The sequence below is a fragment of the Camarhynchus parvulus genome, chromosome 27 (assembly GCF_901933205.1).
Source record: "Camarhynchus parvulus chromosome 27, STF_HiC, whole genome shotgun sequence".
NCBI classification, from domain to species: domain Eukaryota; kingdom Metazoa; phylum Chordata; class Aves; order Passeriformes; family Thraupidae; genus Camarhynchus; species Camarhynchus parvulus.
The window spans coordinates 3,912,391-3,928,742 of NC_044597.1; the positions used below are offsets into that span (position 1 = coordinate 3,912,391).

Below are 16,352 nucleotides of genomic sequence, written 5' to 3' on the forward strand. Positions count from 1 at the left end.
ACACTAAAAATCCACAAGGTGAAGCAAATAATCTGATTTATTGATCTTTTCAGAGCTCATTTTCAGCTCCTTGTGGTTTTGGAAAAGCCTGAAGCACTGACATTTTCACGGGGCAATGCTGCATCATTTATTTTTATATAAGGTGTATAATTATTTTTATACATTATATTAAATTTAGCCTTGCACCAACTCGGTGCTGCAGGAAAGGAAGGGTTTGAAGCATCACTTTGGTGGTTTTAATCTTTGCTTTGGTTCTGCACAATCAGTAATTATCACCCTAAAGGAACAGTGATGATCCTTTCAATAACAGCCCTGGAATTTTGGTGTCCTGTTGAATAATTAGTGTGACAAATTAAAGCGATGTTGTTAATTACTGTAGCTTGTAACCTCACATGGAATTCCCCAAAAATTCCCTTCCAGAGCTGTTTCCTTCACTTTCTGTGTCCTCAGTGCTTTTGTCTCTTCCTCCACCAAAATCAGCTGAACCCTCAATTTCCCCAGACATTATTTACATTTCAAACACACAAAATTATTATTATAAATTATTACGAATAATTATTACATATTCAATGTTATTCATAATATAAAATGGCTTATTTATTATGGTATATATTATGTTATGTTATGTTATGTTATGTTATGTTATGTTATGTTATGTTATGTTATGTTATGTTATATTATATTATGTTATGTTATGTTATGTTATGTTATGTTATGTTATGTTATGTTATGTTATGTTATGTTATGTTATGTTATGTTATATTACATAATATCATATTATAGCATATTATAATATATTATAATATTCTGTTATAATAAATATTATTTCTACTATAGAATATATATTTATTATTTTATATACTTAACATTATTCTTTTATTATTATTATTATTATTATTATTATTATTATTATTATTATTATTATTATTATTATTATTATTATTATTACAATAAATTAGTTAGGACACATTTTATTCTTTATGTACTAAAAGTTATTTAGCAAATTGCTTTCACTGAATCCAAGCTGTTTATGTCACACACACACACACACACACACACTCCAAGGGAGTAATTTTCTCATTCTGGGAGATTTTTCCTCCTCAGAAATTCAGATTTTAATATATTTTTTTGTTGTTTTTCTCCAGGTTAGGTGTATGGGAGCACGGGGACAATGACCTCGAGCGCGGGGAGCAGCGGCACCTCGGTCCCCAGGCAGAAGCAGAGGCGGAGCCGCCGCCGCTCCGGCCACACCCCGGGCAGGGATTCCCCGGCTCTGTCGGCGCTGGGGGATTTCCAAACACTCCCCTTGGAGATCTTCCAAATGGTGCTGAATTATCTCTCAGGTGAGGACCTGATCAGAAACATCAATATCTGAAAATTACCACATATATTTTTTAAAAATTTATTTATTTTTTAAAATATTGTCACTTTCAAGTAGTTAAAATAATGTTATGTGACTTCAACTCTGAAGGTTCAGCTTTTTAAGTATGGAAAAAACAACTGACCAAAACCGCAATGATGTTTGACCAATATATATTTGAAAATCTATTTGAAGTTGCTTTCTGCCTATCAAATGTGAAAATTATTCCTTAGATCTGTCAGTTTCTAATTACTCCAGTTCGCTGGCAAAGCAGATCAACATTAATTAATTCCTATTTTATTTATAAATCTTATTTCTTGGCCTTGTTCTTTTGAAGGCAGAAGGAGTCATTGACTGGTTTTTTGAAGCCAGAAGGAGTCATTGACTGGTGATCAGCATTTTTTCCCTTGCAGAGGGGATTTAGGAGTGTCCTGGGCTTTGCTTTTGCAGTGAAGGACATCAGCATGCTGAGCATGGTGTCCAAAACCATCAGCGGCCGCCTCATTAATTACATCTCCACCTCATCAGGGAGCCGCCGGCTTCTGCTGCAGGACTTCCACCAGGAGCTCCCTGCCAGGAGAGAGGGAGCCTCCATCCTGGAGCACTACAGAGCTCTAGGTGAGAGCAAAACTCACTCCAAATATTTCTCCTGCCGTGTGTATTAACAGGGGGATGTTGAGGGTGTGGCTAAAAAAATAGAGGAGCAAAAGAATCCCTTCCAGCACTGAGGAATTGCCTGGAATTCATCCAGAATTTCTGAGTTATGGGAAAAAACCCTGCTTGTTCTGCCCCTTCTGGGCGTCCCAAAATTTATGATTTATGGGGAAAAAAATCCTGTGTTTCCTGCCTCTTCTGGGTGTCCCAAAATTTCTGATTTATGGGGAAAAACCCTGTTTGTTCTGCCCCTTCTGGGCATCCCAAAATTTCTGATTTATGGAAAAAAGCCTGTGTGTCCCCCCTTCTCTGGGCATCCCAAAATTTCTGATTTATGGGGAAAAAAATCCTGTGTTTCCTGCCTGTTCTGGGCATCCCAAAATTTCTGATTTATGGAAAAAAAATCCTGTGTTTTCTGCCTCTTCTGGGTGTCCCAAAACCTCTGAGTTAGCTGCTCCTCAGGGAGTGCTCTCCAAAGCCTGACCTAGTCAATAAAAAATGGACTTGGCTGAGCTTTGGGGCAGATTTGAGGCTGATGAATAAATGATGGCTGTCTGCAGGAATGCTGACACGCTCTGAGCCAGGGAAGAGTCACCTCAGAACCACAGCAAATCCACTTTCTGACCTTGGGGAAAAAAAAAAAAAAAGATGAGTTTTTAGGATTTTTTTTTAATGTGGAGAAAAATTTCTTTTTTTAAATTTTTTTTTTTTGTTTCTTTCCCCTGGGAAACTCCAAGTTTTCAGAGGATGCCCCTTGATTAATTAACAAGCAGTATATATATTTTTTATTCTGGTGAAAGGCTTTGAGTGCAAGCTGTTAACCCAGTTTCTGTCAGGAGTGGAGAAGAAATTCTGCTCAACAACCAGCTGTTCCTCAGGATAATGAGCTCCAGACTCTGACATCCCAAACATGGGAATAAATTTCCCCCTCTGCTGTGTTTTACATTAAGGAATTTTAAGCTTGCCTATAACTGCAGCTAGTTATGTCTATAACTAGCCTATAGTTATGTATAGGCAAGTTATATATATATATATATATATATATAACTATATTAAAAACTATATTTATTTCTTTATTGTTATTTATTAATATATATTTATATATAAAGGTTCTTCCTCCTTGAAAAGTGGGGCTTTTTCCTCCCTGAAAATTGGGGGTTTTCTTCTTTGAAATTGGGCTTTTTCCTCCCTGAAAATTTGGCTTCTCCCTCCCTGAAAATTTGGCTTCTTCCTCCCTGAAAATTGGGGTTTTTCCTCCCTCAAAAGTGGGATTTTTTTCTCCCTGAAAATGGGGTTTTTCCTCCCTGAAAATTGAGGTTTTTCCTCCCTGAAAATTGGGGTTTTTTCTCCATGAAAATTGGGCCTTTTCCTCCCTGAAAATTTGGCTTCTTCCTCCCTGAAAATTGGGGTTTTTCCTCCCTGAAAAGTGTTTTTTTTTTCCCCTGAAAATGGGGGTTTTCCTCCCTGAAAATTAGGCTTTTCCTCCATGAAAATTGTTTTTTTCTTCCATGAAAATTGGGACTTTTCCTCCCTGAAAATTGGGGTTTTTCCTCCCTGAAAACTTGCCTATAACTGCAGTCACAACCTGTAACTGCTTTAACATCTCATACACAATAAACAGATTTTGAAGAGCCACTGGAGTCCCACATCTCTCCTCACAGCAGCTTTTTCTCTGTGCCTACATTTATTTTTTTCCTGGGGATGCTCCAGCAGTGTCTGAGCACCCCCAGAGCTGTGTGTGTTGCCCCCTTTTGCCCCAGGGCTGCTGCTCAAGAGGTGCACCCTGCTGCTGCCCACCAGGGACAGGCTCAAGTATGTGCACAAAGTGCTCTCAGGGGTAAGTCTGAGGGCAAAATAAAAATTGTTTGCCTATTTTTTAATATACCTTTCATAAAACTCTTATTATTAAATGATATTAATATTGATTTTATTACTTTTTAAATTAAATATTATTATTTAAAAATTAAAAATTCGTTTAAACATGTTATTTTATTATTTTTAATATTAATATTTATATTAATGATGATATTGTTTTAATATTTTTTTAATTTATATTCTTTCTAGAACTCTAAGTATTCTTAGCATGCATGCTTCTAATCCCTTAATCTGATAACTCAGCCCTGGTATTAGGTTAGGCCAGGAGATCAAACATCCTAAAGGCTGGAAAATCCTAAATTTTCTTGGGAAACCAAGGCCCTATCTAGAACACATCCTGCAAATTAGAGATTTGGCCCATCCAGGGGGGAATTCCATGGATTATCCATGAGATATCCATGGATTTTTTGGTCCATCCAGAGGGGAATTCCATGGATTATCCATGAGATATCCATGAATTATTTGGCCCATCCAGGGGGGAATATCACCCCATTCACCCAGACCTCCCATTGGGGCATCCTTGTTAGATCTACTAATTTATAAAATCTATAAAGTTTATACTCCATCTATGGTGTGTGTGTAATGTGGGGCATTCCACCTTGGTGAAGTCCTTGATCCTTAAAAAAATCCTTATAGGATATTTCCTGAGGTGAAAACCCCTTATCCCTTAACCACATCTGGCTCTTGATTTTTTGACTCCCTGAAAATGAGAATTTGGCTCCCTGAAAATTGGGTTTTTTCCTCCCTGAAAATTGGGTTTTGCTCTCTGAAAAATGGGGGTTTCCTCCCTGAAAATGGTTTTTTTTCCTCCCTGAAAATTGGGTTTTGCTCTCTGAAAAATGGGGGTTTCCTCCCTGAAAATTTGGATTTTCCTTCCCAAAAATTGCAGTTTTCCTCCCCAAACCCTTTTGTACACCCCAGTTTTGACTCCAAACCCTAAAGTAGCTGCCATAACCCATTCCAACAACTCATTTCCACAACAGTCCCATAACTCACAAAAAGAAGGAACCTTTCTGCACCTCTCTGAGTTGAGGAACACGAAGAGCACAGAAAATTTCCAATCACAGCAATTAAAAATTGGCTAATTAGGATAAACCACTGCTGTTTGCACTTGCAGGTCTCCTGTTTCAAGCTGAATGGTTGTGCCAGTCCCCTGCACTGCCTGGGGCTGCAGTGCTATGGGGTTTTCTTACAGGTACAGTATCCCCATGCACACAAGGCAAGTAAAATTAATAAAAAAAGAAAATTCAGTCATTTTTCTAAATTAACCTGTGCTTTGAAAGATTTTTTAAAGTATAAACTGGTTTTTTTTTTGGAGTGGTTTGGGGTGTTTATTCACACAGTTCTCTGGGTTTTCTTTCTGGTGCTGGAAGTTGCTGATTTGACTGCTGAGGATTTCTTGGCCTGGATTTCACTCCCAGCCAGTCTGGGTTTTTTTTAATTAGCAATTTATTACCTAAGAAGACAGGGGAGAAAGGGAGAATTTTATCACACAGCCCCAAATTCACAGGTCAAGAGCTGAAATGCTTTAATTTCCAGGGAAATGGCTCCACACAACAAAGGCCAGAATGCTTCCTGTTTGTGGTGGCTTAAAATGAATGTAAACCAAATATAAAAATTAAAACCCTGTCTTAGAAGAGCAGGTGATTATTAATACTGGGACATTTTGTAGCAAATCCCTTCCACATCACAGCCACAAATCAGATTTTGGGACACTCTCAGCAGTTTTTGATTTCTGGGAGGCATCAGGCTGATAAATCCCAGCTTTCTAATGCTTCAAATCATGTTAGAAATTTTATTTTCTGGCCAATTTTAGTCCAAGTCCTTAAGCACCTCCACTCAGGTATGACCCTTCCCTCGCTCTCCTGAGAGACTGCAGGTAAAATCGTGTTTATCTGCTGGGACCGCTGGCATTGGGAACGGAATTTCTGCTCAACCTCCTCATTTTGAGCCCATTTTCCCTCCCCTCCAGATCCTGACCGCGGGCTGGGATGAGCTCGAGTGCCACCGGGTGTTCAACTTCCTCTGGGAGTTCAGCAATTTGGCCCGGAAGGTGCAGACAGTTGTCAGCAGCAAACCAGGTAACCCCGAGCAGCCCCAAAAATCCCAAAAAAATGCCAGTTTAGCCCCAAAACCCCAAAACTGCCAGCCAGGAAATGGCTCTTGGTTGTGGGATTCAGGGTGGTTTTGTCTCATGACTCTGCTGGGGGTTCTGTGGGCATCTCCGGCAGTTCTGGGCTTCACCTGAGGGACACTCCTCCCCAAGAGCAGAGGGAAATTCTCTCTCTCTCTCCCCAAGAAAGAGAAAATTTCATGTGTCTGAAATTACCTGTTTTGAGAGGTCTTTAGGGATTTTAAATCATCCCATTATCAATCCAAAGCATCACTTGTGTCTACACACCAATTGTGGATTTGAGTCTTTCCGACCCTCCAACAATGAAGTCGATGGGAGAGGAATTAGAGATAAAAATTGGGAATAAAATGAAGCAGTAAAAAGTGAGGTTTCACTTTTCTGAACCCCAGCACTGATGGGGCTAATGCCTCTCAAGAAATTCTCCCATTTCTCCCATTCCCCTTGAGAATTTCTCCAGGGAGAAATTGTTTTGATCACTTGCTCGCCAGAACAAGGGATTGTTTTGACTGTTTTGATAATTTCTGAGGAACATTCCATCCACATCACCCTTCCTCCCATTGCCAAACCCCAGAAACCAAACCCCAGAGGATGCACCCACATATTCCACCACCTGAATTAGGGCAAAACCCCCAAACTCAGGAAGCAAGAGACAAAACCCGAATGAAACACCTTACAAAACTCCCCTTTCCCTCCCTACGAAGAAGCTGTGCTTTGTAGGGATCCAGGCCGGGGAATTGCTGATCCCGGCCGGTTTTCCAGGCAGTGCCCGGAGGCTGGAGCTGCGGATCCGCCTGTTCTGCCGGGGGGTGCTGCTGTCGCCCGGCAGCCGCCGCAGCGACTCCGCCTTCTGGCTCACCCGCATCCTCAAGCCCTGGCCCATGGTGAACCAGGCCCGCCTGCTCTACATCATCTTCGGGCCCGTGTCCTCCCGCGATGGTGAGCAAAGGCTGCACTCCCGGCAGGAGATCTTCTGCCGGGAAAGCCCAAAAAATGGGATTGTGCTGGAATCGTGGAGTTGTGGAATGGGTTGGGGTGGAAGGGATGTTAAAGTTCATCCGGTGCCACCTCTGTCATGGGCAGGGACACCTCCCACTGTCCCAAACCAGTGTGGGGTGCTCCAAACCTCATCCAGGCTGGCCTGGGACATTGCCAGGGATGGGGCAGCCACAGCTGCTCTGGGAAATCCATTGCAGCCCCTCACCACCCTCACAGGATCCTCCCGTGAGGAAGGAAGGGAAGGAATTCCTTCCCAAGCCCCAATCTGAGCCTGCCCTCTGCCCATCTGAAGCCATTGGAGCCATTGCATTGCCTGGGAAAAAATTGTTCTGCTCAACCAGGCATCACTAACATACAGAAAATACATGTGTGTTTGTGTGTATAATTTATATAAGTTACAATTCAATGAAGAAATTAAATTACACCTCTGTTCCTCTATTCTCCCTGCCTGGGGAGACTCAAATCCATCTCAAAAATGCACGCATTTCCCTGCAGGAAAACACATTTTCTCACTTAATTATTAAAACTGAGTTTCTTTAAGTTTGACTCACTGTCCCTGCTGAAATGACAGATGGAAAATAATCACAAAGCCTCAATGGTGTCACCTGAATTCCTCTCCTCTACCTCTGCTGTGAGGCTCAGTTTAGCACCTTTCTTGTTTAAAAACTGTCACTTACCAGCAGTTGTGATTGATATATCACCCAGGACACGTGGTCTGGCAGAAAATGATAGAAGGACCAACAGATGAGACCAGTCTGAAGGGTTTAGCTGATGCAATTAAGCTGCTGTATGGTACAGAAGCTAGAGAATGGACAGCAGATGATGTTATCAGTCTTGTGGATGAGCTGTCAGGTGTGTTTTTGCCTTTATCATTAATCCCTGGGATTATGGATCCTCACATCCTCCAAAGGCAGCTGTGTGCTGCAAAATTCCTCTCAGTAGCCGTGGCTTAGCTGGAAAAGTCATCACACTGGGAAGCCAGGCTGGGCTGAGACAAACCCAGTTTGTTTTACACATCCAGGCTGTCTTTCCCCATGGAGAAATCTTTTAAGAACCCATGCAGACCTTTAAAACTCAAATCTTGCCTTGAATTATTCAGGAAACACTGTCCAAACATGAATTTGCTCAGGCAAAATTCTCCTGAGCATTTTTACCAGCTGCACTGAGAGTTTTGGCTGAGGTTGTGTCCCAGCGTTGGTGTGGAGAGCTCTGACCATGACTGGTAGGGATTATTGGTGCAATTTCACTGCTCCCTTTCTGCTCAGAGGTTGTTGGACTTCACCCTTTTCTGACCCAGAAATGGGGCAACTGAGAGGTGTTTTAAAAACTTTTATTCTATTTTTACTTTCATGAGAAGGGTGAGACAATACAGATGTTATAATTCATGCTATCACAATCAGAATCTATTTCTTAATTACAACACACCATTAGTGTTTTTTACCCTATCAGCTTTAGTCACACTATGTTGTAAATGTCTTAAAGCAAATTATCTAAAATTACTCCTTTAGGTCTTAGTACAATACATCTTTCATAGTTCTATTTCTCTAAAATATCTAGTCTTATTTATAAGACCATCCTTTAAAACTTATTTCTAGCTCTATTTCTCTCTCAACAATATCTATCTTATTTTATAGCATTTCTAAGTTAACATTTCTTATCTCAAAGATTACACCCAAACACACACTATGTAAACCTGTCAAGCTCTGAGAATTTTCTGTAAATCCATTTCCGCACAATGGAAACGGATTTATAGAAAATTTCAGGTGACTGAAACCCTCTCTCCCCCGTTCTGAAGTGGTTCCCCAGGAGTGGCTGATGGAGAACAACGCTCGGCTGCTGCTCCTCAGTGGGAACAGCATCTGCTTCACCTTCATGGCCAGCAAAGCTGTGAATGGCAGAGCTGTGGAGCTGGCCAGGCTCATGGTCTTCATGGTTCTGGTGAGTACAGCTCAGCCTCTCTGCCCCACATTTGCTGCCTCGGGCTGGAAAAGTTTTCCCCCACACACCAGGAATAAATGAAGCCAGGAGCTGGGTTTGGGATTTACACTTGTGATGGGAGCTGCACCCTCCTCCAGGTCCTTGTGCCATGGAACCAAAACCACTCCATTGCAAGGTGCAAAAAGTCAATTTTAAGGCAAACAGCAGCTGAAAGGAGATTTGAGGCAGACATCCCACCTAGCCCAATCTGGGGCAGCCCTTGCTCAAGGCGGGCAGGTCTGGTCTTTAATTTATGGGATTGAAAACAATTTTTCATCTTTTATTTATACTTTTTTCCTCATTAACTCTATTTCCTTTTTCCTGTAAGAAAAGCTCTTCCACCTCTCTGCTCCCTGTCCAGCACATCCCTGAGGAGGAGAAGCCCCACCAGCAAAAGGGTCATGCTGGAACCCAGGGCACAGGGAATATTTCTCTGCCCGTCCTGAGAAGTCCTGAGCCCCAGGAGAACACTGCTTTTAACCTTCATCTGTGGAGAAAACTTCCAAGACTTCGGGATTAATTGGAATTTTCTGTGTGTGAAATAGATAGTAGATAGTTTGTCACGGGGTGAAAAACTGAAGAGTTTGGGGTTTTTAGTATGGAGGTGGATAGGAGACAAGATGGAGGATTTTGGGCCTTGTCTGATCTCCTTGTTCCTCATCTGCTCCATTTTCTGCAGTGTTGGTGGCAGTGAAAGAGCTGCAATGCAGATGCTGCATGAACAGACAAGTAATTATTGGTAGAAAGGTAGAAATAAAATACGTTCTAAGAGTTAATTGGACAAAACAGCTTTAAAAGACCTTGAACCTGTGTGTCTGGTGACCTTTCTGATGCTGAGTGCTGAACTGCTGATAAAAGAAAAATAAACAGCAACCTGAAGATCGGAAAAACCAAAAGTCCTGTTCATCTCTCAATCCTGTCACAGAAGATTTTAGAGGTCTCCCCATCAGGGAGGGTTTCCACAGGTTCAGAATTCCCTTTGTGCAAGGAAGAACAACCTCTGTGTCCTTATCACAACCCCAGATCTTCCAGGCCTTGGCACAACTGATCCAGAACCAGCGGCGAATGCTGAGATTTGATCTTGCACCATAAAAACTGTGCTTTAAATCCTTCCCCTGCCCTCCAGGTGTGTGAGAAGGACCTGTACTGCATGGACTGGGCAGTGAAGATGATGCAGAAGGTCTGCAAGGTTTTCAGCACTCCCTGGGAGAGGAACAACTTCCTGCAGTGCCTGGAGAACTCCTTTGCCCGCATGCTCATGGACATGCTGCAGGCAGTGCTGGCTGGTAAGGGTTTGAGAACATCAAATCACACATCTCCAGAGTTTCAGAATGGTTTGGGTGGGAAGGGACCTTAAAGTTCACCCAGTGCCACCCCTGCCATGGCAGGGACACCTCCCACTGTCCCAGGCTGCTCCAAGCCCTGCCCAACCTGGCCTTGGGCACTGCCAGGGATCCAGCGGCAGCCCCAGCTGCTCTGGGCAACAAAAATAACCAAGCAAGTGTCATAGTTGGGAAGAAATATTAAAATTATTTTATTATTATTATATACTCTATATTTTTATTATTATATATAATCATATAATATTATATATAATTATATATTTATTCTAGATATCATTATTATATTTATTCAATTATTAGAAATAATAATTTATATTATTATACTACTATATCATATTATTTCTTATATATTAATTTTACTATTATATATTATTGTATTTTATTATTTATTGTTATTGTTATTACTATTGCTATTATTATTATTAATTTTAAACTTATTTTAAATTACTACATTTTTAAAGGATTCCTAGTGCCATGGATGCTGAAACCAACAGTGGTTTAAAATCTGTCCCACCACAAAGCTGGGCCCAAAGTCCCTTTTGGGCTGAGCCTAAAGCTGCACCAGCTGCAGCTGCTGCCTGTGCTCAGCCCTGCTGGAGCCTCAGGGACAATGGTGGAGCTGAGCTGGAGTGAGAAACACCCAGCTCAGCTTGGCCTAGCCCAGCTCCTTGGCTCACAATTGTTCCTGTCTGTCCCAGGACAGGCTGGAAAGAGTCTGGGAGAGCTCCTCCTGTGCTGCCATGGGCAGAGGATAAACCCAGCACTAAACTCAGGCTGAGCTCAGCTCCTCCTGTGCTACCATGGGCAGAGGATAAACCCAGCAGAAGCTCAGGCTGCTGCCTCCCTCTGCTGAGAGCTCTGCCTCAGGGGGATTCACGTCCTGAGCTTCACTGGGTGAATTCCTTCATTTCACTCCTTTTCTGTGCCCTGCCAGGGGAGAGGGATGAGGAGGACAGCAGCTTCCTGAACCTGTTCCACCTGATGAACGCACAGGCCAACTTCCACAAGGAAATCCTCTACCTGGCCATGGGCAGCACCAGCAGCACCTCCTGAGCTCCACGGAGCCCTCCCCTGTCCCTGCTGGATTCTTCTTTCTTTTCCTTTGAACTTTTGCAGAGAAGTCTCAGATTATTTCTGAATTTCCCATCCCAGTAGGAGCTGGGGTGGCAGAAGTTGGGCCCATCCGTGCCAGGCCAGCTGAGTGAGCTCATGGAGGGCTTGGGGAGTGGAATTCCATCCACTCTGCTCCTCCAGGGAAGAGGGCTGGGAACACAAACTGCATTCTTTTCCCACTGTGCATGTTTGCACACACAATAAATATGACATGGTTTCCATAGCTGATGTGCAGACACCAAGTGAAGCTCGTGTTGTCTTAGCCCAGAACCCAAAACATTCTGAGCTCTTACATTTGTTTTCTCTTGGGAATCTGAGGAGAAAGGGAGGGATGGGATTTGAGGAGCTGCATTTTTTCCAGCTTGCCAAGGTCTCTGACTCAGGCTCTGTGCCAGAAATGCTCCATGGTTTGTCCATTCAGCTTTAGGGAAAGGTGATTTCTGAAAGCAATTCCAGTGCTTTGATCAACCAAGGCATTTCTTCCTCTCAATCTCCAGGTTTTAGAAAGCAAAAGGAACTTCAAATCTCTCCCCCTGCCCCAGGTTGAAGTGTTTTAGGATTTAGCCAAGTTGAAGACACCCATTTAAACACATTAAATTAGAACACTGGTTCATTAAATGGATAAATTTAAATTTAAATATTTAAATTGATAAATGTTTGCTGCTCAGAGAAGGGTTTGATTTTCTGCTCCGTTGCCTTCCAGACCAACCCCTGTGATGGCAATAAAAGGCACTCACACCCTCTGTGCTGTTTGCAGCCTCCAGGTTCCTGAAGAGCCGCTTTCCCCACCCGAATATTCCCTTCCCAAACCTTCCCTCGCACCAGCTTTCCCCCATTTAGCTCGGGAGTTTTGGGAACAGCTGCAGCGGGACCGATTTGTGTCAGCTGTCCCCACCTGCTCCCACCAGCTGCCACCTGGGAGCAGCTCGGCAAAGTTTGAGTGCCCAAAATCCTGGCGGCGCTTGTGGAATCCACAATTCCGGGCAGGATCCGCCTCCGGGACATCGTTGGCGGTGGTGCCGGTAGATGGCAGAGGTGAAACCTTCCCAGCGGCTGGAAAACGCTGGGAACATCCCTTTTTTTTTTCCCCTCTGGCTGCTCGAAGGTGACGTTTTAAGTGCGCTGCAACGCGTGATTTCTGAAAGGAGAGAAATTCCAGGCTCCGCTTTCCACTCCGGGAACCGAACGTGTCTGGAGTGAACCCGAAATGTGAGGAGAAAACAGCCGCGATGTGAGAACGGGAAAACGCCACCAGGGATCTCCAGCCCGGGTCCTTGTCTGTCCCTTTATCCTCAGAAGCCGCTCCCGATCGATAATTCCAGCGGATGGGAGCAGGAGAAGGGAGCAGAGCCCGGCCCTCTGTGTGTCCCTGTCCCGCCGTGTCCCGGGTCATTCCCGGCCAGGAGCAGCCAGAAATTCCAGCCGGGCACAAGGGGGGCCTTTATGAGAGCTCAGCCAGGGGAAAAGGGAAAAGGGAGCTCTTTGATTCCCTGGAGCAGCCGGCGGGGCTGGAATGTCAGCTCGGCGCTGCTCTTGGTGAATTATTGATGGCTTTATTAATTGTCATTAACTGCTCACTCCCAGCGCCTCAGGGAGTGCTTGGAAGGGACATTAAAGCCCATCCCGTGCCACTCCTGTCCCACGGTGCTCCAAGCCCTGTCCAGGCTGGCCTGGGACACTTCAGGGATGTTTGGTGGCAGTTTTTTGTCACATTTCCATCAAACAGCACTTTCCTTCCCAAAGAAGTGAAGCCCAGTCCCACTTCCTTGCCCATTTTGGGGTGATCTGGGAAATGCCACCAGCCCTGCTCCCTCCTTTTCCAGCTCCCCTTGGAGCAGCTCAAACACTGACAGGATCCAGGTCCAGACAAGCTGGGATGGAGGGACTCGAGGAAAGGGTGATTTTCCTTTTGCTGCCAAATTTTGACAGCTGCAGTGGCGAGTGGGTAAAAGCCAGAGCCAGGAGCAAATCCCCCATGCCAGGGCGGCAGGGCTGGATCCTGGCTGCAGCCTGAGATGTGTCCCTGCCCTCCGTGCCCCTTTGGCTGCCTGCAAACCCCTCTCCTGCCCTGGCTCCCTTTTGCCACCCCTCCCCACCTTCCAGCACGGAGCTGGGGCCTGCAGGAAGGGATTTCGCTGCCGAGCTGGCAGCTCTGTGAGGCCTGGGAGTCAGAGGAAAGGATCGTTCCTGGTTTCACACTCAGCTGAGTTTCCATTCCTCACATTCCTCTTTACTCACTCTGCCCTCATCCCTGCAGATGTCGGCTCCACACGCGGCCTGAGGGAGGGGAGGTTGTTGAGAACACGACTTGTGCCTGCAGAAATTCCTCCCGGAATATTTCAGGCTCCTGATTCCCGGCTATATTTGGTGCTGGAGAGAGGGAGCAGCGTTTCCTCACCTCGGGGACTCAGCGAGAGGGAGGCTCCAGGAACGCCCCGGGGTGAAATCCCCAGCCTGGAGTTTCTCTCGGGAGTTTTACTGGCAGGAAATTGCAGTGTGGAGCATTCAGCTGGCAGCCCTGACCACATCCAGCATTCCCAGGCTCTGAAATCTCTCTCTTTTTCCCTCTCCTGGAAGTCACAGCTGCCCATTCCTGCATTTCCTGGCCCCCTGCTCTCCCTGGATCCTGTTCTCTCACACGCTTGTGTGGAGCTTCCAGGGACAGCTGAAAGGGCACAAAGTTCTCCCCATTATGGATATTTCAGGTGTTTATTGCTTAAAAAAAAAAATAAAACTCTGTGAGACACAGGAAGGTGAAAATTTTGCCTTCTAGGAGGGTGAAACTTTCAGTCATTTCCCGTGAGTGGCAGTGGGAGAGCAGGGATGGATGCAGGGCTTCAAAACAGGACAGGAAAAATCCTCCTGATGCCCCAAACACCTCCCCAGGCATCTCCAAGTGGAGGAAAAACAAAGCTCTGAAATGTTCTTTCCATCCCACAGAAATTTCCATTGTGCTAAAAGCCTTCCTTTTCCTATCCAAGGCCTCCTGGAGCTTTCCCTAACACCAGAGAGGGACTCGAGTGAGGGGTGGGGACATTCAGGGAGGGGACAGGCTGGTGGAGACCCCTCCCCAGGGACAGCCACTCATGCTGAGGTGCCTCAGGCTGGATTTCCGATCTCTGGCATTCCCGGGATGCCCTGGATCCCTCTGCCCTCCCGGGGTTTGTCCCTGGAGCCGCGTGTCCCCCACCCCCATCCCCGCAGTGACACCAGAGCCATCTCCCCTCTCCCGTGTCATTCCTCTTTATTCCACTCCCTGAACATCGCTCATCAAAAATAGAAGCCTCTTCCTAAAATTAAGCCCAGACGAGCGGCCTCGGACCGAGGGGACAGGACACAAAATGGGGGGGACAGGATCCTTCTCATCCCCCTGGGGACAGCGCGTGCGTCACCGGGAGCATCCCAGGTCCCGGCAGCGGGAGGGACACGGGTCCTGACAGGGGGATTAGCCGGGTCCCGGCAGCGGGACAGCCCCTCGGAGCCCCCTCCCGTGTCCCCCCATTCCCGTTCCCGGCTCCGTGACCGCTCCGCGCTCCGTGCTGGGCTCGCAGAGGTTAACGCTGTTCCAGAAGGCTCCGAGGGACGCGCACCGGGCGGAGGCTGCGGGAGAGAAGGAGAAAGGAGAGGCCGGTGTGAGAGAGCCGGGCCTGGAACTGCGGAGAACAGGAGGATGGAGCAGCTCCGTGCGGGAGAACCGGGGATGGATGGAGCAGCTCCGTGTGAGAGGAGTGGGAACGGAGCAGCTCCGTGCGGGAGCAGCCGCCCCCGGCCCCGGGCGGCTCCTTTGGCTCCGGAGGATGACGCAGCCGGGATCCCGCCCGGTTTCTCCCCGAGCTGCTCCATTTCCCCCAGCTCGGGAACAAAAGCCACCGGGCCGTGCTGCAGGAGCGGCTTTGCCAATAAACCCGGCAGCAGCTGCGCAGAGCCCGGGGCTGAACGGCCTGGGCTGGAAAATCCCTCCCAAATCCAACAGCACCGACCCCCAAACTGCCCCCTGCTCCCCTCCCGGCACAATCCTCCCCCGAAACTCGCACCTGGAGGGGCTCGGAGCTCACCTGGCCGCCGCTCGGTGGGCGAGGCCACTGCTGAGCCGCATCTTCGGCGGCGGCGGCTCCTTAGAGCATGTAAATGATGTAGGACAGGACCACCAGGCCGATGATGGCGAAAAACATCAGGATGAAAATGTCCAGCATGGCGAGGGAGGGAGGAGGAGGCGGCGGGGGCTGCGGGGCTCCGGGCAGCGCTGCTGGGCAGAGCCGCCCCCGCGTCCTCCCCTCCCCGCTCCGCTCAGGATGCACAGACGATGCCGGAGCTGATGGAGCCGCTTTTCCTGCGGGAGATCAAGGGATAAACCCCGGCGGGCAGCCGGGCTCGGCCCAGCCCTGGCGCCCGGGGCCGTCTGTCCCCGCGGGGGTTGTTCTGTCCCCGCTCCTCACTTCAGGGGATGCCCACGGGGATGAGCCCCCATCCCATCCTTTAGGCAAAGCCGGGAAAAATGAGAAAATGAGCGCGGCCCCCACCCTGAAGTCACCTTGGCTGGTGCTGCTGGGGTGCCCCAGCACCGCCCTTGGCCTTCCCTGGCACCGCCGCTTTGTTCTCTTCGCTTTTTGAGCTGTTGATAAACAACATCCGTCCCAAGACACCCGCCAGATGTTCATTAAACCCCGCTGGAATTCCCACACCTGCATTCCCAGGGCTCCAAGGAAAGCCCTCGGCTGAGGGGGGGCTCCAAAACACCCCTGGGCTGTCCAAAGGCAGGGGATGAGCCCAGGAGCTGCAGCCCAGGAGGGTCCCCAGGTGTGTCCCAAACCCCAGCTCTGGAAGCCTCCCCTTGTCCCAAAACCAAGCAGGAAAAATGGCCAGAAAAGTGGCCATAATCAAAGCCAGCACAATCAGCAGG

The 16,352-nt window shown here is 46.8% G+C and overlaps 1 protein-coding gene across 1 annotated transcript; it reads left to right on the forward strand.

Annotated features, from left to right (window-relative positions):
- Positions 1-1,266: 1,266 nt before the first annotated feature.
- Positions 1,267-11,392, forward strand: FBXO47 (F-box protein 47). Its single transcript, XM_030966310.1, has 10 exons — positions 1,267-1,343; positions 1,811-1,978; positions 3,775-3,851; positions 5,007-5,084; positions 5,862-5,970; positions 6,783-6,959; positions 7,725-7,871; positions 8,815-8,957; positions 10,123-10,282; positions 11,274-11,392. The coding sequence occupies exons 1-10, from the start codon at positions 1,322-1,324 to the stop codon at positions 11,390-11,392; spliced, it is 1,200 nt and encodes a 399-aa protein (XP_030822170.1). The 5' UTR covers positions 1,267-1,321.
- Positions 11,393-16,352: the final 4,960 nt, after the last annotated feature.